The 19,922-nt window shown below is 45.8% G+C and overlaps 1 protein-coding gene across 4 annotated transcripts in view; it reads right to left on the bottom strand.

The window, feature by feature from the left end:
- inpp5d (inositol polyphosphate-5-phosphatase D) overlaps positions 1–19,922 on the bottom strand; it is a 309,407-nt gene that overhangs the window by 136,936 nt on the left and 152,549 nt on the right. For all 4 annotated transcript variants that reach the window (XM_085990698.1, XM_085990699.1, XM_085990700.1 and 1 more), the window contains exons 19-24: positions 16,816–16,905; positions 15,770–15,883; positions 14,917–14,996; positions 12,409–12,496; positions 5,290–5,433; positions 1,311–1,407 (exon numbers count right to left, since the gene is read on the bottom strand). In XM_085990698.1, coding sequence (XP_085846824.1) covers positions 1,311–1,407; positions 5,290–5,433; positions 12,409–12,496; positions 14,917–14,996; positions 15,770–15,883; positions 16,816–16,905 — 613 coding nt within the window. The remainder of the gene's footprint in view (positions 1–1,310; positions 1,408–5,289; positions 5,434–12,408; positions 12,497–14,916; positions 14,997–15,769; positions 15,884–16,815; positions 16,906–19,922) is intronic.

Here is a 19,922-nt window from a genome sequence, read left to right as displayed (position 1 = left end):
GATTCCTGTGTGTCCTGAACCAGTCTCTGCAGTTACTACTGCAACAATACTGAGGGACTGGGCTGTGGGAAGGGCAATTGTGGAACGGGGTGAAGCTGGGTATACAAGGCAAAAGCCACAAGGTTCTAAAGAGAGAAGGGGTGGTGGTGGGGGGTGTGGGGGCAGACTCCATAGAAAGAGAGAGGATAGAGAAAGAGAGGGAGCGAAGAGAGAAAGGAAAGAAGAGAGAGATGGATGTGGGGGATGTGTTATTGCCTTTGCTGACTTATATCATTGTTACAAGTCACTATTCTTCTCCTTTCTCCCGTCATGTATGCTTGGTGGGCAAGGCTCAGCATCGGAAGTGTGATTGCATAAGTTGGCATGCCTGGTGGGGGAGACCAATGTGAAGATAACCTCTCAAAGGTGTTATTTTTTTTCTTATTGCAGATAACCTGAGGTTTTGAAAGAAGGTGGAAGTCTTCGATGTGGGCAGAAAAGTTCTCACCCATAAACTGAAAGCACCCTTCATGGTTTTCTTTAAAGGGAACCGAGAAAACTCTGCACAAAACCAACTGTAGCACAAAGAATTAAATAAAAACCTCAGCACTGACACAGAGTGCGGGATGAGGGCGGATACGCAGGGCTGAATTTATAGCACTCTTGGAGTTAACATGAAGTGGTTTCAACCAATCAGGGTATTCCCTCCACACCATTCCCTTTGGAACTCATTGTCCTGTACAAATGTCAGCAAAACCATCCGACATGCCAGTTTACAAACAACAATGACGAGATCATATTGAAACGCATCATCATGGGCATGATGTCATTACATGAATGTCATCACTCTTCCAGCTCTTTCTTCCTCCCCAACTAAAAAAGAAAGTGAGAGCTTGTAAAAACTGTTGATGCAGGCAGTGGCCTGGTGCGTTACAACACACAGTGGCTGTTTGATCATTCGGTTTCACCCACTGAAATATTGATAACATGGTACTGAAACAGCAAGGGAACCAACTCCAGCTTCAACCCAACTCCATCTCAAATCCAACCCCAATCACAGCTCAACCTCAGCCTCAAACCGCTACCCCAATCCCAACTCCAGCCCTAGCCTCAACCCCAACTGCAACCCCAATCCCAATACCATCACCAAACTCAGCCTTAACCCCAATCCCAACCCCAATACCAGCCTCAACCCCAAATCCACCTCAACTTAAAGCCCTAACTCCAACCCCAAAACCAGCCAGAACCCCAATCCCAACCCTAAATCCACCTCAGCCTCAACCCAATTCCAACCCCAATCCCAATCTCAAACCAGCCGCGCCGGATCTTACCTTCCTGACCGTTCCCCGGTTTTGGAAAGCTCTGGTTGAGTGTTTGTTTTGCTTTGCTTAACTGAAATCATATCATCTTTTTCCAACTGTATAAAATCTGCAATCAAGAAGCAAATGCAATGAAATACCAGCTGAGACAAAGAAATTCAATTTCAAAAAGGTTAATGTTAAACCTGTTAAAGAATATCAAACACAATTAAAGCCATAATGTTCTCAACATCACATTATGTATTAAAACCCCACCTTTAGAGCATGCTGATGGCTTGCTGTGTAAAGACACTGCCTATGCAGTACTGAGCCGTACAGATTATAAAGGCCCCAGCTTCAATCCCTGGCCTGTGCAATGTAAGCAGAGCTCAGGTGGGTCAGTAGTAGGGGTAATACACTAGGTTTAGTGCTCTGAAACTATACAGAGTTCTTGCTCCTGATCATTATCCAGTAACTCCTGCTGGTCAGTGAACAACAGGTGACGACAGGATTGGGGCTCATCTGTGGCAACAACAACATGCATTTATATAGCACCTTTAACGTAGTAAAATGTCCCAAGGTGCTTCACATGAGCGATTATCAGACAAAAATTGACACCGAGCCAAAGAAAGAGACATTAGGACAGGAACCTTGGTCAAAGAGGTTGGTTTTAAGGAGTGTCTTAAAGAAGGAAAGAGAAAGGTGGAAAGATGGAGAGGTTTGGGGTGGGAATTCCAGAGCTGAGGGCCTAGACGGCTGAAAGCATGGCCACTGGTGCTTGGGCGAAGGAAACGGATTGTGCCCCATAGGCCAGAGTTCTTGGAGGCTTCCAACCCTCCATGAGCTGACACTCAGGGCTGGATTTTGATACTGGAGGCTTGAAGGAGGCGGGACTACAACTTTCGGGGTTGTAGTCCCGCCTCCATCGAGTTGTGGCCAACCCACGCGATTTTCACTTGATTGACCTTGTTGAGCCTGCCCAGCGGGCTCAGCAGGCCAATTAAGGGCCACCCGGCAACAGGTGACGTCACAGATTGACATTTCATCTGTCAAGAGCTTTTGACAGATGAAATATCAGCGTTTGACAGCTGTTTGAAGCTGTCAAACACTGACAATCTGTACTCTAAGTTAATTCCTTCTTCTCAGGCTGATTTAGAGATTTCTCCAGAACAGAAAGCTGAATGCTGCAACTTTTGACAGCTTGCGGCCATTCTGCTTTCTGTGCTGGTGAGATGAGGGACTCCCCAGACCTGAAGGATGGAAGGCTGTAAAGGTAAGTAAAGGTAATTAAACTTCTTTAAACACTTTACACACACCAAACACACTTACCTCTGCACTCATGCACCCATCACTCACCTGAACACCGGACATCTCGAACCCTCCAAGCCCTTCAGCCCGACGGTCCGCCTCGCTAACTTGGCGTGGTTTGGAGCCGTCGGGAATCCCACACTTCAGCGATAAAAATAGGGATCAGGCTAAAAACTGCCTGTTAACTACCTGTTAAGAGGCAGTTAATTGGCACTAATCCCCTTCCCGCCTCGGGGAGGCGGGTCCCAGCACAGGTCGGGTACCCGCCTCCTTTGAAACTGGCATGGAGGCGGGTTGGGGGCGGGATGGGTTTGTGCCCCCCCGATTTCGAGATTTTAACCCCCCACACGCCTCCAATCCAGCCTCCACGGCCCAATGAAAATCCTGCCCTCAATGTCTAAACTTATTCATGGGGAATGGCCCCTTGGAGGAGGTGCTGAAGGACACGCAGTGCCCATGGAACCCATACTGCAGCGAGAGTCAACGACAGGAGTGGGAGGGGAGAAAACCCCACCAGAGATTATTGTCAAATTGCTTGAAATAAAGAGCTAGACTTGGGCTGAGTGCACTCTGTTCTATCTCCCTGGTCTGCAAAACTCAGTAAGTCCTGCTCCATCACCCTCTAGTACTCCAACCCTTCAGACTCTCTTGTCACATTGCTTTCCCCAGGGTTGTTTCTTGGAGTTTTCAAGTCGCTGTCATTGACTTTGAACCATTGATGTCACTTCCACCCTTTGCTGTAGATTTCATTTACAACTAGGCTGAGGCAGTGACCTTGGTTAGCATGCAAACAACCAATTGCAGCCTTGGACTGTGTGAGGTCACTACAATTGGCCGAGGGTCCTTGCTGTAGGGAAGGGAAAATAATCAGCCAGGATTCCTGCTCCTAACCACTGTTCAGTGACCCCACAGAGTAATTTTGCGTGGGTGTTGGTGAGGACAGGGTCCAGCTCAGCTGTGAGGCTTGACATTGCTGAATATCCTGCTGACATCCGAACTTCCTGCTCTTGCAAAATGTGGGCACATCTTCAGCTGGGCAGGAGTTCCCCTGCCATAAAGAAGCATCCCTGACCCCAGCACAGGGCCTGCTACAACGCAGTGTTGCTGGCAGCCTCTGTGCTGCCTTCCTAAATATATACAAACACAGCACATATAATACACATAGAATTACAGTGTTTACAGCACAGGAACAGGCCATTCGGCCCAACTGCTCCGTGCTGGTGTTTCTGCTCCACACGAGCCTCCGCCCACCTTTCTTCATCTAACCCCATCAGAATAACCTTCTATTCCTTTCTCCCTTGTGTGTTTATCTAGCTTCCCCTTAAATGCATCCATGCAATTCGCCTCAACTACTCCATGTGGTAGTGAGTTCCACATTCGAACCACTCAATACAATACAATACAATACAAATCGCTTTATTGGCATGATAAGGTACATCTTATGTTGCCAAAGCATCAAAATACATTTATGGTTGAACACATAAACGCGGTTCCATTCATACAGTGTATAAACAGGTATATCCCTGAGTTTAAAGAAGTTTCTCCTGAATTCCCTGTTGGATTTATTAGTGACGATCTTATAATTATGGCCTCTGATTTTGGTTTCGCCCACAAGTGGATATATTTTCTCTACATCTACCCTATTAAACCTTTCATAATTTTAAAGACCTCTATCAGGTCACCCCTCAGCCTTCTCTTTTCTAGAGAAAGGAGCCCCAGCCTGTTCAGCCTTTCCTGATAGCTATAGCCTCTCAGTTCTGGTATTATCCTTGTGAATCTTTCTTGCACCTTCTCCAGTGCCTCTATATCCTTTTTACAATATGGCGACCAGAACTGTGCACAGAACCCTATGAGGCCCAGTATGAGAGCTGGCGTCTTTCCATCATTGCGTACCATCTCAATTCCTCCTGCCTATATATGGGAAGATGTACTGTACTGTCCACCACGCAATGCTGGAAACCAGCAGAGATGAGCGGATCAGCTCCTGGGAGTAGGTATGGCTTCAACTTCAGCTAGGCCTGAGCGTCCTGCCTCACGCATGAAAAAGGGCCACTTGTGTAAGGTGGCAGAGGCTTTCAGCATCTGTGACTCTGATACGATCACCAATCTGCAAGTTGTCGCCACGGCATCCGGGAGTTAATGAAAAGTAAAGGTGCAGCTGGAGAAACCGACAGAGGAAACCCACGTCATTTTGCTGCATTGCCACCAGATGGCAGCGAGAGCTTCTCAAGTTCCTGCCTCCGGCCCACAGAGGCCTACAGTCCAGAAGCAGGGCATCTCTTCTGTGCCGGCTCTTTGCTACAGCAATCCCAAACTGCCCTCTATCTTCCCCTGCTTGAAACATTTATCCATTTTTCCCTTAAAAGGCTCACTGGTCTCTGCCTCAGCCACTCCCTGTGGCAAAGCATGCCCTACTCCAACAACTCCCCGTGTAAAGAGATTTCTTTTAACCTCTCTTCTCACTCCCTTACCGAGACTATTAAATTGATGACCCCCTTGCCCATTGTGCCTTTGTCAGTGCTAGCTCTTCAACTGGAGCCAATGCCATTTCCCTGCCCTTTGCCTGTGTCCTTTAGAAGCCTGTGGCACACCAGCCATTGTGGGAGCTGCGGAGCTGGGTGAAGTGAAGCCACGGGCCTCTCCGTCTCAACCAGTCAACGAAACATGAGGTCTAAAGTCCCGAAAAGAACCAACTGAAAATTACCGTAAGTTCGCTCTCGTTGTCTCCCCTCTGAAATGGTCAGCTTGTACGAGCCGCTGAACCTGCCCGTCTCCTCCCCACGGTGCTCCAGCGGTATGTTGAACATTATCTCATTAGAGTTGGCTCGCAGAGCAATGCAGCCCTCACCTGGGCAGCAAAACACAAGGCAGATTCTTGGAGTTAAACCTGATACGGCAAGAAAGGGGAAACACTTGCAGGGCTATGGGGAAAAGGCGGGGGACTGGAACAAATTGGATGGCTCTTTCAAAGAGCTGGCACAGGCGCAATGGGCTGAATGGCCTCCTTCTGTGCTGTATCATTCTATGAATCTATGATTCTATAAGAACAGGACAGTGTGTACAAATCACATTAATAAGAAATATTATTCCTGTTTACAACCATAGAATGACACAGCACAGAAGGAGGCCTTTTGGCCTATTGTGCCTGTGCCAGCTCTCTGAAAGAGCTATCCAATTAGTCCCACTCCCCCGCTCTTTCCCCATAGCCCTGCAAATTTTTCCTTTTCAACTATATATCCAATTCCCCTTTGAAAGTTACTATTGAATCTGCTTCTACCACCCTTTCAGGCAGCGCATTCCAGATCACAACAACTCGCTACGTAAAAGAAATTCTCCTCATTGACCGTCTGGTTCCCCATTTAAGTGTTGGATTTTTAAAGCAAAGTGAGTTCACACAAGTTTGTATAAATAAAGTACTGAGATGAAAGGTTGTTACGATACTAATGGGCTAGACATTGAAGTTGTTTCCCCTTCAAAGACAGAAACCAGCAAGCAGTTCATTAGGCTGTTACAGAAATTGATGAACGCCTCAAAACCATTGTGTTGGGAAATACCTGGTCCTGGGCACTTGCCTGGAATAGGCCCTCTCATCTGGTTAAGAACATAAGAACATAAGAACATAAGAAATAGGAGCAGGAGTAGGCCAATCGGCCCCTCGAGCCTGCTCCGCCATTCAATAAGGTCATGGCTGATCTGATCCTAACTGCCAATCTACTATCACAAAACCATCTCCTGAATCTAATAGAATTTGACACACGAAATAGGAGCAGGATCAGGCTACATGGCCCCTGGGCCCGCTCCGCTACCCACAGGGCCATGTCCGATCCGAACCTAGACTCATGTCCAAATTCCTGCCCGCTCCCCATAACCCTTAATTCCCTTTACTTCTAGGAAACTGTCTATTTCTGTTTTAAATTTATGTAATGATGTAGCTTCTACAGCTTTTTGGGGCAGCATATTCCATGGACCTACCACCCTCTGAGTGAAGTAGTTCCTCCTCATCTCAGTTTTGAAAGAGCAGCCCCTTATTCTAAGACTATGCCCCCTAGTTCTAGTTTCACCCATCATCGGGAACATCCTCCCCGCATCCACCCGATCCAACCCCTTCACAATCTTATATGTTTCAATAAGATCGCCTCTCATTCTTCTGAACTCCAATGAGTAGAGTCCCAATCTACTCAACCTCTCCTCATATGTCCATCCCCTCATCCCCGGGATTAACCGAGTGAACCTTCTTTGTACTGACTCGAGAGCAAGTATGTCTTTTCTTAAGTATGGACACCAAAACTGTATGCAGTATTCCAGGTGCGGTCTCACCAATACCTTGTACAACTGAAGCAATACCTCCCTATTTTTATATTCTATCCCCCTAGCAATGAAAGCCAACATTCCATTGGCCTTCTTAATCACTTGCTGCACCTGCATACTAACCTTTTGAGTTTCGTGCACCAGGACCCCCAGATCCCTTTGTACTTCAGTACTTTCCAGTTTTTTGCCATTAAGATAATAACTTGCTCTACGATTTTTCCTGCCAAACTGCATAACCTCACACTTTCCAGTATTGTATTCCATCTGCCAAATCTCTGCCCACTTACTTAGCCTGTCTATGTCCCCTTGCAGGTTTTTTATGTCCTCCTCACTCACTACTTTCCCTCCCATCTTAGTATCATCTGCAAACTTTGATATGTTACACTCGGTCCCCTCCTCCAAATCGTTAATATAGATTGTAAAGAGTTGGGGACCCAGCACTGACCCCTGCGGAACACCACTAGTTACTGATTGCCAGTCTGAGAATGAACCATTTATCCCAACTCTCTGCCTTCTGTTAGATAGCCAATCTTCTATCCATGCCAGAATATTACCCCCAATCCCGTGATTTTTTATCTTAAGCAATAATCTTTTGTGTGGCACCTTGTCAAATGCCTTTTGGAAGTCTAAATACACTACGTCCACTGGTTCCCCTTTATCCACCCTATATGTTACTTCCTCAAAGAACGCCAGCAAATTTGTCAAACGTGACTTCCCCTTCATAAAACCATGCTGACTTTGTTCTATTAAATTATGATTATCCAAATGTCCCGTTACTGTCTCCTTAATAATGGACTCCAAAATTTTACCTACCACAGATGTTAGGCTAACCAGTCTATAGTTTCCAGCCTTCTGTCTACTGCCCTTTTTAAATAAGGGTGTTACATTAGCAGTTTTCCAGTCTGCCGGGACCTTTGCTGAGTCCAGGGAGTTTTGGAAAATTATTACTAATGCATCCACAATCCCTACCGCCACTTCCCTCAAGACCCTAGGATGTAAGCCATCAGGTCCAGGTGATTTATCCGCCTTGAGTCCCATTATTTTACCGAGTACCACTTCCTTAGTGATTTTGATCGTGTTTAGCTCCTCCCCCCCATAGCCCCCTGTTTGTCCAGTGTTGGGATATTCTTAGTGTCCTCTACTGTAAAGACTGATACAAAATATTCATTCAGTGTTTTTGCCATCTCCATATTTCCCACCATTAATTTCCCGGTCTCATACTCTAAGGGACCAACATTTACTTTAGCCACTCTTTTTCTTTTTATATAACTATAAATACTCTTACTATCTGTTTTTATATTTTTTGCTAATTTACTTTCATAATCTATCTTCCCTTTCTTAATCAATCTTTTTGTTATTTTTTGCTGTCTTTTAAATTTTCCCAATCCTCTATTCTCCCACTAGATTTGGCTACCTTATATGCCCTTGTTTTTAGTCGAATACTATCCTTAATTTCTTTACTTAGCCACGGATGGCTGTCTTTTCTTTTACACCCTTTTCTTCTCAGTGGAATATATATTTTTTGGAAGTTGTAAAATAACTCCTTAAATGTACACCACTGATCATGCATCGTCTTGCCCTTTAATCTATTTTCCCAATCCACTCTACTCAATTCCGCTCTCATACCTTCATAGTCTCCTTTATTCAAGCTTAGCACGCTTGTTTGAGATCCAACCTTCTCACCCTCTAATTGAATATGGAATTCAACCATGTTATGGTCACTCATTCCAAGGGGATCCTTTACTAGGACATTTTTAATTAATCCTGTCTCGTTACACAGGACCAGATCTAAGGTTGCTTGGCCCCTGGTCGGTTCAGTTACATACTGCTCAAGAAACCCATCCCTAATACACTCAATGAACTCATCCTCAAGGCAGCCCTGCCCAATTTGATTTGTCCAATTAATATGATAGTTAAAATCCCCCATAATTATAGATGTTCCCTTATTACAAGCCTCAACTATTTCCTGATTTATACTCCGTCCAACAGAGTTGCAACTGTTCGGAGGCCTATAGACTACGCCCACTAGTGTTTTTTTCCCCTTATTATTCCTTATCTCCACCCAAACTGTTTCATTATCCTCATCTTTTGACCCAATATCATTTCTCTGTATTACAGTGATTCCTTCCTTTATTAACATAGCCACCCCACCTCCCCTTCCTTCCTGCCTGTCCTTCCTGATCGTTAAATAACCTGGTATGTTTAATTCCCAGGCATTGTCACCCTGCAGCCATGTTTCTGTAATGGCCACAAGATCATACCCATATGTAGTTATTTGTGCCATTAACTCGTCTATTTTGTTGCGAATGCTACGTGCATTCAGATAGAGAACTTTCAAATATGCTTTGTGACACTTAGTTCCTGCTTTTGCCCTTTTTATTACTTTACCTTTTACTCCATACCTTCTGCCCCTTCCTGACACGCTCTGGTTTTTAATTTCCCCACTGCTACCTAAGTCTATGACCTTCTCTGTTGTCATTTTTATTATTTGCTCTCTAGGAACCTCCCCCCGACTAGTTAGTTTAAAGCCCTCGCTACAGCCCTAGTTATATGATCCACCAGGACTCTAGTCCCAGCACTGGCCAAGTGAAGCCCGTCCCAATGGAACAGCTCCCTCCTGCCCCAGTACTGGTGCCAGTGTCCCAGGAAGCAAAACCCATTTCTCCCACACCAGTGTTTGAGCCACGCATTTAACTCTCTAATTTTATTTGTCCTAGCCAAATTCACTCATGGCTCAGGTAATAATCCAGAGATTAATACCCTTGAGGTTCTGTTTTTTAATTTGACCCCTAGCTGCTCATACTCCTTTAACAGAACCGGCTTCCTAGTCCTATCTACATCGTTTGTACCAACATGGACCACGACAACTGGATCCACCCCCTCCCACTGCAAGTTTCTTTCCAGCCCAGAGGAGATGTCCTTAACCCTGGCACCGGGTAGGCAACACAGCCTTCGGGACTCTCGCTCTCGGCTGCAGAGAACTCTATCTATCCCCCTAATAATACTATCCCCTACCACTACAACATTTCTATTTACTCCCCCCTCTTGAATGGCCCCCCATTCCACGGTGCTGTGGCCAGGTTGCTCATCCTCCCTGCAGTCCCTGCTCCTGTCCCCACAGGGAGTAAGAACCTCAAACCTGTTGGACAAGAGCAAGGGCTGTGGCTCCTCCAGCTCTACCTCCTGGATCCCCGTACCTGCCTCACTCGTAGTCACACCATCCTGTCCCTGACCATGGGCTACATCTGAATTAATTAACTTCATAGGTGTGACCACCTCCTGATACACAGAGTCCAGGTACTTCTCCCCCTCCCTGAAGCTCAGACTCCAGCTCATCAACACGGAGCTGGAGTTCCTGTAGCAGCAGACACTTGTCACAGACGTAATCACCGTGAGCCTCAATGGGGTCCACCGGCTCCCACATCTCACAACAGTAACACATCACCTGCTCCATTCTATGTAATTAATTACATTTTTTATTGTTAGTTATGGACACCCTCTGCCCGATTTTAGATGCTGGTATCCCCTTTAATTAATTGGATTTAAATTAACTCAATCCCTCTAATTACACCAGTTAAATGGTTTACCAACAGTCACTCTGCACCAGAAAGGCCTTATTAGCTACAACCCACAGAGTTAAAGTTTGAAAAGAGCACCTAACACCCCACTTACCCTAACTCACACTTCCCCAAACTCACAGCACGCTTTGATGACTCGCACTCAGTGCTTGCTCGCACTAGGACTGGTCTTTTTATACTGTTTGTTTGTTTACAGCCAAATGAGTCACCCCTGCTGATTGGTTAGAAAACTGGTTTCCACTGCCTGCTGTGCCAATTTACTCCTACTGCAGTGTAACCTTGTTTTACTCTTCTTAAACCAACAGAATCCCAAATATTTAACTTTTCCCCTTTACTTAAACTGCTTAAGTAATAAGAGAGAGGGAGGAAAATATTTGGACAGAAACACTGACTGTTAAACAGAAAGCTGTGAGGGAAAGTTTCTGCTGGAATTAGAAGGTTAGAAGGGGCGTACGGAAACAGCAGGATAGGGCTTGCACATTTTTACAGGCTGTTTTTTAAAATTTGTTCACAGGATGTGGGCGTCGCTGGCAAGGCCAGCATTTATTGCCCATCCCTAATTGCTCTCAAGAAGGTGGCGGTGAGCTGCTTTCTTGAACCGCTGCAGTCTGTGAGGTGAAGCAGTATACTTCTTTGTAGCGGTTTGTAGCTAGGCCATTTCAGAGGGCAGTTAAGAGTCAACCACATTGCTGTGGGTCTGGAGTCACATATAGGCCAGACCAGGTAAGGACAGCAGATTTCCTTCCCTAAAGGACATTAGTGAACCAGATGGGTTTTTACAACACTCATACCATTACTGATTCAAGCTTTTTATTCCAGATTTATTTAATTGAATTTAAATTCCCCAGTTGCCGTGGTGGAATTTGAACTAATGTCTCCGGATTAGCTAGTCCAGTAACATTACCGCTATGCTACCGTTCCCCCAGTCCAGGGCCTTATTGACTGCACACACATCACCCTGTGGGCTCCTTCACACGACCCCACTGCCTTCATGATTCATAGGTCCTGCACTCCATTAATGTGCAACTGGTGTGTGATCACTCACAGTGGAGCACACAGGTTCTGTGCCCGCTTTCCTGGCAGCTGCCTTGACACTTTTACCTTGCACCAATCCTCCAACACCCCCCTCCCCGCCCCCCACTCTTTTCCCCTGCACAGCAAGCGAGAGGCTAGCTGCTTGGGGACAAGGGCTATCCTTGGCACAATTGCTCTCAGGAACCCAGGTTCGATGGTGGAACAGGGCTAGTCAGATCCATGGCTCGACCAGAGCCCTCATCAAGCAGCCCATCAGAGTCCTCGAGCATTCATTCCACTATCTGAACAGGTCTGGTGGCTTCCTGCAGTACAACCCACAAAGAGTGTCCTGTATGTTAGTGGTTTACTGCATAATGGGGACAAAACATGGAGCCACCACTGGGCATGGACCTTCAGAATGATGAGGGAGACATAGTGATGACATCATGGATGGTGAAGAAGCAGGAGGAGTCCCACACTTGACTGCAGCTCAATGAAGAGTGCTTCAGCTGAACAATCATTGCTCCACTGCATTATGTCGAACATCTCTCCCAGTCCTTCCACCCTCACTGGGTCATAAATGTTGGACCTTCCCTGACAGCACTGTGGGAGTATGTTCACCACATGGACTGCAGCGGTTCAAGGCGGCGGCTCATCACTACCTTCTGAAGGGCTTCAATGGGAGAGTTGATGTACTAGAGGGATTGACTTCAATGGGAGAGTTAAAGAAATAGAGGGATGGTCTCCGATGGGCCAAATGACCTCTCTTATCTTTAACCTTTCTTAAGCTCCAGGTTACACCTCTCTGCACAGATGCTGTAAAGTCTCCACCTGGCATCCTAGGAGTAGAAACTGTAGTGGGAACCTTCTCTGTTTAGCTGCGTACAGGGTCCGTCCAGATACCCATGTGCATTCATGCTTACCGTATGATTCGTAGCTGTCAGTGGACTTGACGCAGATGAGGATGTGTTGGTCCAGTAAATACTCTTGGTCAGAGATAATGGGTATTAACTGTGGGGGAAAAAGAGAGACGGCGAGTTGCAGGCGCTAAGAGGCCAGACCTAAGAGGCCAGCAGCATTGAACGCTTCAGTAAGATATGTTTACCAGTCATTTAAACCCCCTATCGGCCCACCTTCAAAGGCACTGACTCTTGCTGATGGCACTGGTTGTTCTCTGGTATCTCTCAACTGTGAGCCTACAGCTTTTAGGCTGGTGAGGTAACATCCCTACTGCCATTCCGGCCAAGATCGTCCACTCAACAAGCCCAGGCCTCAAGCCTGGGGCCTACTGGTTTACAAGGCTCACTTACACACTAGTATCACTGAAGCACCAGGGCATGAACATTTAGAAGATTCAGCACAAAACGAGGCCAGTCAGCCATCATGACTTTGCCAGCTAGCAACTCATCAGAGCTATCCTTTCCAATCCCATTTTCTTGTATTATCCCATACCCTTAAATATTTTTCCTCTTCAAATGTTTATCCAATTCTCCTTAAACACTGCAATTGACTTGTCTTCAGTAAACCCGTGTATATTCTAATAACCTCTTGCATTAACACATTCCTTCTACTTCCCCCACCTTTACCCTTGTCGGACTATTCCTGAGTTCATGCCCCCTTGTTAGTGATTCACCAACCAGTGCAAATAATTTTTCACTATTCATGCTCTCAAACCCTTTCAGAATTTTCGATACTTCTCTGCTCCTGTGAGGTTTTCAAGTATCTCACAGTGATATCCTCCCATCCCTGATATCATCCTACTGAATTGATGCTGCACCTTTTTCCATGGCTCCAATATCCTTTCTATAATGGTGTACCTAAAACACCACACAATACTCTCACTACAGCTTATCCAATGTCTTGAATAGATTCACAAATTCAATGACCCATGAATATGAAACTCAGATCTGTATATCTACACCTCTAGATCTATGTATTATACTCCTAGATCTTTCTGCTCCTCTGTGCCATTGAGAATTTTACCATTTAGGTTTCCATTCTCTGTTCTTTTTCCAAAAAATGTACAACTTCATATATCTCTCAATTAAATTGTATCTGCCACCTACCCGCCCACTGTTGCAACCTGTTCTCGCCTGTAGGCTCTCACGTTCTTCGTAACAATTTGCCGTGCTTTCTACTTTGGTACCGTCAGCAACTTTTGCTATTGTTCGGTCGATGCCTGTGTCTCAATCACTTATGTACATGGAGGACAGGAGAGGTCCCAATATAGATCCCCATCTGCATCTTGACAACCCAAGTAACATCCATTTACTCTCACTCTGTGTTCTATTCTTCAGCCTTCCTTCTATCCATTATTCCACTTTACCTTTAACAACATGGGCCTTCAATCTTCACAAGTCTCTTATGTGGCACTCTAACAAATGATTTTTGAAAGTCTAAATATACTACATGCATTGTATTCCTTTGTTTGTAGTTGTCTAGATAGTTATAGAGAGATGGTGCCCGAATATCAACAATATTCGGCTGATGTGCTATTTTACTGTTCATTGCCCTGATTCTGAGTCAGGCCTGGGGCACAATCACTGCCCCTCTCTGTAACTGCAGTCAAATCTTTCCCTGTTCAACTACAGTGAGGACAAACAAAGAGATTAATTAATTATTGCATCTAATCACAGCATGTATTGGCCAAGAAGCCTAGATTGGTACAGAGTTCCTGTTTATTCAGCAGGTTAAAGATTAATCTCAGTGTAACTGTACAGAGTTCATGTTTATTCAGCAGGGTAAGGATTAATCTCGGTGTAACTGTAGAGAGTTCATGTCTATTCACCAGGGTAAGGATTAATCTCGGTGTAACTGTAGAGAGTTCATGTCTATTCAGCAGGGTAAGGATTATTCTCGGTGTAACTGTACAGAGTTCATGTTTATTCAGCAGGGTAAGGATTAATCTCGATGTAACTGTACAGAGTTCCTGTTTATTCAGTAGGGTAAGGGTAAGAGTTTCAGCTGTGGCTCAGTTGGTAGCACACTCGCCTCTGAATCAGAAGGTTGTTGACACTATTTCGAAGAAGAGCAGGGGAGTTATCCCTGGTGTCCTGGCCAATATTTATCCCTCAACCAACATAACAAAAACAAATTATCTGGTCATTATCACATTGCTGTTTGTGAGAGCTTGCTGTGCACAATTGGCTGACGTGTTTCCCATGTTACAACAGTGATTACACTTCAAAAAGTACTTCATTGGCTGTAAAGCGCTTTGAGACGTCCGGTGGCCGTGAAAGGCGCTATAGAAATGCAAGTCTTTCTTTCTTTTATTTCCTTACAAAAACACAAAGTAGAATTACTATTTATAATTATTACAACTGCTCTGACCAGCACTTATTGCAAAACAAATGAGCTGATTTCTTAAGAAATATGGAACGCAGCAAAGCTGATGACAATGAGAAATTAGCCAACAAGAAAGTCTCGGTTACCTCGGGGAGAGTGCTCCACACAACAGTCAGGTTCTCATCTCTAGACTCCTGGTTCTCACCTTCTGCGCTCTTCACAAGATCTAGAGGAAGCACAAGATTGGTATAGATTCCTGCAGAGTGAAGGGTTTGCAAACAGCTGGAGACGGTGTTCTAGAAACTTCAATGGCCAGGTTACGCAGGCCGAGTGACTGCTGATAGACAGACCCCACTCAGTGGAATCAGCTATTACAGCACAGAAGGAGGCCATTCTGCCCATCACACATCTGCCAGTGCTAGCTCTGAAACTGGAGCTATCTGACAGGGAGACAGACAGACAGAGAGACAGAGGGACAGACAGAGAGAAGGACAGGGAGACAGACAGACAGAGAGACAGAGGCACAGACAGAGAGAAGGACAGGGAGACAGACACACAGAGAGACAGAGGCATAGAGGGACAGACAGACAGAAGGACAGGGAGACAGACAGACAGAGAGAAGGACAGACAGACTGAGGGACAGGGAGACAGACAGACTGAGGAGTGCACACACATCGAAATTTCAGTTCTGAGGAAAGGTTACTGAAATTACGTTTGTTTTCCTTGGGAAAGAAAAGACTCTGAGTTGATTCAATTGAAATTTTCAAGATTATATTCTTGTGACAAATAGGCAAGTGTACACACACATGCGTGCACTGCAAATACACAAAGACAGAGGTGCAGACACACGCACAGACATACATACAATACATACAAATGTTGCTAGTCAGCCAGACGTTGACATACTCAACCATACATAGGGAATGGGACAGTGCGATATGACCTGCTAGACCCAAATGGGGGCTTGGGCGAGGGACACTGATAAGTGAGTATTCTTACTTTCTAAGCAGCTGGAGTGGAATTCAATGAAGAACTTTGTCTTGGATTTGGTTTTCAATTTGGCTTCACACATGAGAAAATTGATTGTGCCTGGAGAGTCAGCGTTGTTGGGGTCTGAGGAGTGAAGGCGGTGAGTTAGTACAATCTCAGTCATTAATGTCTCTGTGAACCTCACATCAGCTGCTTTCATTCCTGTTTAAAGTTCCATACACCACTGTCCTTCTTCACTGGCTCCGGGTTTGCAGTTCTCTTCCCCGGATTGACTGAGGCAGAGCAGTTATGGAAGCAATTTTATGTTTCCCTCTCCCCTCAAGTCTCTCCCCTCGTCGCCTGATGGCTCTGATTCTTGATGGGGGCATGGGTTTTACAGGCACGGGCTGCCTTCTGGTACCTCACCCAACTATTCTTCATGTGAAAGTCCAGACAGTGCGTCTCCGATTTTAACTCCTCCCACCTGGCGGAAACCAAGTGGAGGGATGGGGGGGGGGGGGGCGGTTAAAATGAGGGTAGTCACTTTACCCCTCTGATCCCGCGGCCTTCCTGCCGTTAGTCGGAGGCCTGAGCGGGAGAGCAGTGACGGCTTCCCCATCAGGCTAGACCTTTCAGGAGCCGGATTGTGGGTCGGTAGAGGCCCAGGAAGACAAGTAATAAAGTTTAATTTTAAGTTTCCTTGTGGGGCTCACAAGGAAGATTTGGGCCTACCTTGCCTCAGGCTTCCCCCCACCCAATCCAGTCCAGAGGCCCCCCACCACCCCACTCACCAATTACCTCCTGCCGCCAAATACCTTCGCCAGCCCACGAGCCAGGTGGTGGATCTGGCCGGGTTCGGGCGGGTCAGCGAAAACATTTATGGTAATGAGGCTCAAGCATTACGATCAGCCTGGCCGCCCCAGGTTTGTGGTCACTTGAGGGGCTCTGGAATGGGCAGCTCTACCAGCCCCATATCACACCGTACGGGTGCTGGGCCCTTAATTCCACTGAGCCTCAGTCCAGAACCCCCTCTGTGGGCCTGAAAGGGTAAATAACAAGATTTAATGGTTACTAACCAGTCTTAGACACAAATTGCGTTGACACTCCCACCTCGAAGGTCGTAAACACCGGTGAATGATCACTGGTGACAATGTCTGTGGTGCAGCCTGCGATTGAACACCAACAGTTAGACATCTGATTTTGGCACAGTTACTGCAAACTGTCCAGTACACATATTAAAGAAATATTGGGACTTGACACCTTGCCTCAAGGCAGATGATGGACTGGTGCCATGCATTAGACATTATTCTTTCACCTCTGAAATCTAACAGCACGGAAGTCCCCTCTGTCGGCTAGCTGTAAAGGTCCTGCACAAAATAAGTGTGGGGCAGTGTAAATCGAGATCCTAGTGAATATGGGTCTACAGCAGAAAACTACCGCAGGAAGATCCTGGGACAGTGAAGCGGGAGCTTCACACTGCATCTAAAGATAGATTAGCAGAGTGTCCCCTTAATGGGGTTGCTAATAATTGGTGTACTTCTTTAATGGGGTTATTAAGAGCTTGTCGTTCTGTAATAGGGTTGCTGAGAGTTGCAGTATCCCTTTTAATGGAGTTCGTTAATGCCATTGCTAAGAGCTGGCATGTTCTTTTAATGAAGTTGCTAAGAGTTGGAGTGTTCCTCTATTGGGGTTGTGAAGAGTTGGAGTGTTCCTCTATTGGGGTTAAGAGTTGGCGTGTTCCTCTACTGGGGTTGTGAAGAGTTGGAGTGTTCCTCTATCGGGGTTGTTAAGAGTTGGCGTGTTCCTCTACTGGGGTTGTGAAGAGTTGGAGTGTTCCTCTATCGGGGTTGTTAAGAGTTGGAGTGTTCCTCTATTGGGGTTGCCAAGAGGTGGAATGTTCCTCTATTGGGGTTAAGAGTTGGAGTGTTCCTCTATTGGGATTAAGAGTTGGAGTGTTCCTCTATTGAGGTTGTGAAGAGTTGGAGTGTTCCTCTATTGGGGTTGTGAAGAGTTGGAGTGTTCCTCTATTGGGATTAAGAGTTGGAGTGTTCCTCTATTGGATTTGTGAAGAATTGGAGTGTTCCTCTATTGAGGTTGTGAAGAGTTGGAGTGTTCCTCTATTGGGGTTATGAAGAGTTGGAGTGTTCCTCTATTGGGATTAAGAGTTGGAGTGTTCCTCTATTGGATTTGTGAAGAGTTGGAGTGTTCCTCTATTGGGGTTGTGAAGAGTTGGAGTGTTCCTCTATTGGGGTTAAGAGTTGGAGTGTTCCTCTATTGGGGTTAAGAGTTGGAGTGTTCCTCTATTGGGCTTAAGAGTTGGAGTGTTCCTCTATTGGGGTTGTGAAGAGTTGGAGTGTTCCTCTATTGGGATTAAGAGTTGGAGTGTTCCTCTATTGGATTTGTGAAGAGTTGGAGTGTTCCTCTATCGGGGTTGTGAAGAGTTGGAGTGTTCCTCAATTGGGGTTAAGAGTTGGAGTGTTCCTCTATTGGGGTTAAGAGTTGGAGTGTTCCTCTATTTGGGTTGTTAAGAGTTGGAGTGTTCCTCCATTGAGGTTGTGAAGAGTTGGCGTGTTCCTCTATTGGGGTTGTGAAGAGTTGGAGTGTTCCTCTATTGAGGTTGTGAAGAGTTGGAGTGTTCCTCTATTGGGGTTAAGAGTTGGAGTGTTCCTCTACTGGGGATAAGAGTTGGGGTGTTCCTCTATTGGGGTAAAGAGTTGGAGTGTTCCTCTATTGAGGTTGTGAAGAGTTGGAGTGTTCCTCTATTGGGGTTGTGAAGAGTTGGAGTGTTCCTCTATTGAGGTTGTGAAGAGATGGAGTGTTCCTCTATTGAGGTTGTGAAGAGTTGGAGTGTTCCTCTATTGGGGTTGTGAAGAGTTGGAGTGTTCCTCTATTGGGGTTCTGAAGAGTTGGAGTGTTCCTCTATTGGGGTTAAGAGTTGGAGTGTTCCTCTATTGAGGTTGTTAAGAGTTGGAGTGTTCCTCTATCGGGGTTGTGAAGAGTTGGAGTGTTCCTCTATAGGGGTTGTGAAGAGTTGGAGTGTTCCTCTATCGGGGTTGTTAAGAGTTGGAGTGTTCCTCTATTGAGGTTGTGAAGAGTTGGAGTGTTCCTCTATTGGGGATGTGAAGAGTTGGAGTGTTCCTCTATTGGGGTTAAGAGTTGGAGTGTTCCTCTATTGAGGTTGTTAAGAGTTGGAGTGTTCCTCTATTGAGGTTGTGAAGAGTTGGAGTGTTCCTCTATTGGGGTGAAGAGTTGGAGTGTTCCTCTATTGGGGTTGTGAAGAGTTGGAGTGTTCCTCTATTGAGGTTGTGAAGAGTTGGAGTGTTCCTCTATTGGGGTTCTGAAGAGTTGGAGTGTTCCTCTATTGAGTTTGTTAAGAGTTGGAGTGTTCCTCTATTGGGGTTGTGAAGAGTTGGAGTGTTCCTCTCTTGAGGTTGTGAAGAGATGGAGTGTTCCTCTATTGAGGTTGTGAAGAGTTGGAGTGTTCCTCTATTGAGGTTGTGAAGAGTTGGAGTGTTCCTCTATTGGGGTTGTGAAGAGTTGGAGTGTTCCTCTATTGGGGTTGTGAAGAGTTGGAGTGTTCCTCTATTGGGGTTGTGACGAGTTGGAGTGTTCCTCTATTGGGGTTGTGAAGAGTTGGAGTGTTCCTCTATCGGGGTTGTTAAGAGTTGGAGTGTTCCTCTATTGAGGTTGTGAAGAGTTGGAGTGTCCCTCTATTGAGGTTGTGAAGAGTTGGAGTGTTCCTCTATTGGGGTTGTGAAGAGTTGGAGTGTTCCTCTATTGGGGTTAAGAGTTGGAGTGTTCCTCTATTGAGGTTGTGAAGAGCTGGAGTGTTCCTCTATTGAGGTTGTGAAGAGATGGAGTGTTCCTCTATCGGGGTTGTGAAGAGTTGTAGTGTTCCTCTATCAGGGTTGTTAAGAGTTGGAGTGTTCCTCTATCGGGGTTGTGAAGAGTTGTAGTGTTCCTCTATCGGGGTTGTTAAGAGTTGGAGTGTTCCTCTATTGAGGTTGTGAAGAGTTGGAGTGTTCCTCTATTGGGGTTGTGAAGAGTTGGAGTGTTCCTCTATTGGGGTGAAGAGTTGGAGTGTTCCTCTATTGGGGTTGTGAAGAGTTGGAGTGTTCCTCTATCGGGGTTGTGAAGAGTTGGAGTGTTCCTCTATTGGGGTTGTGAAGAGTTGGAGTGTTCC

This window comes from Somniosus microcephalus, chromosome 6 (assembly GCF_052327205.1).
Source record: "Somniosus microcephalus isolate GS21.2 chromosome 6, FLI_Smic_1.0, whole genome shotgun sequence".
Classification (NCBI taxonomy): domain Eukaryota; kingdom Metazoa; phylum Chordata; class Chondrichthyes; order Squaliformes; family Somniosidae; genus Somniosus; species Somniosus microcephalus.
The sequence above is the reverse complement of the archived record's forward strand: the minus strand, read 5'-3'. Positions and strand labels throughout refer to the sequence as shown.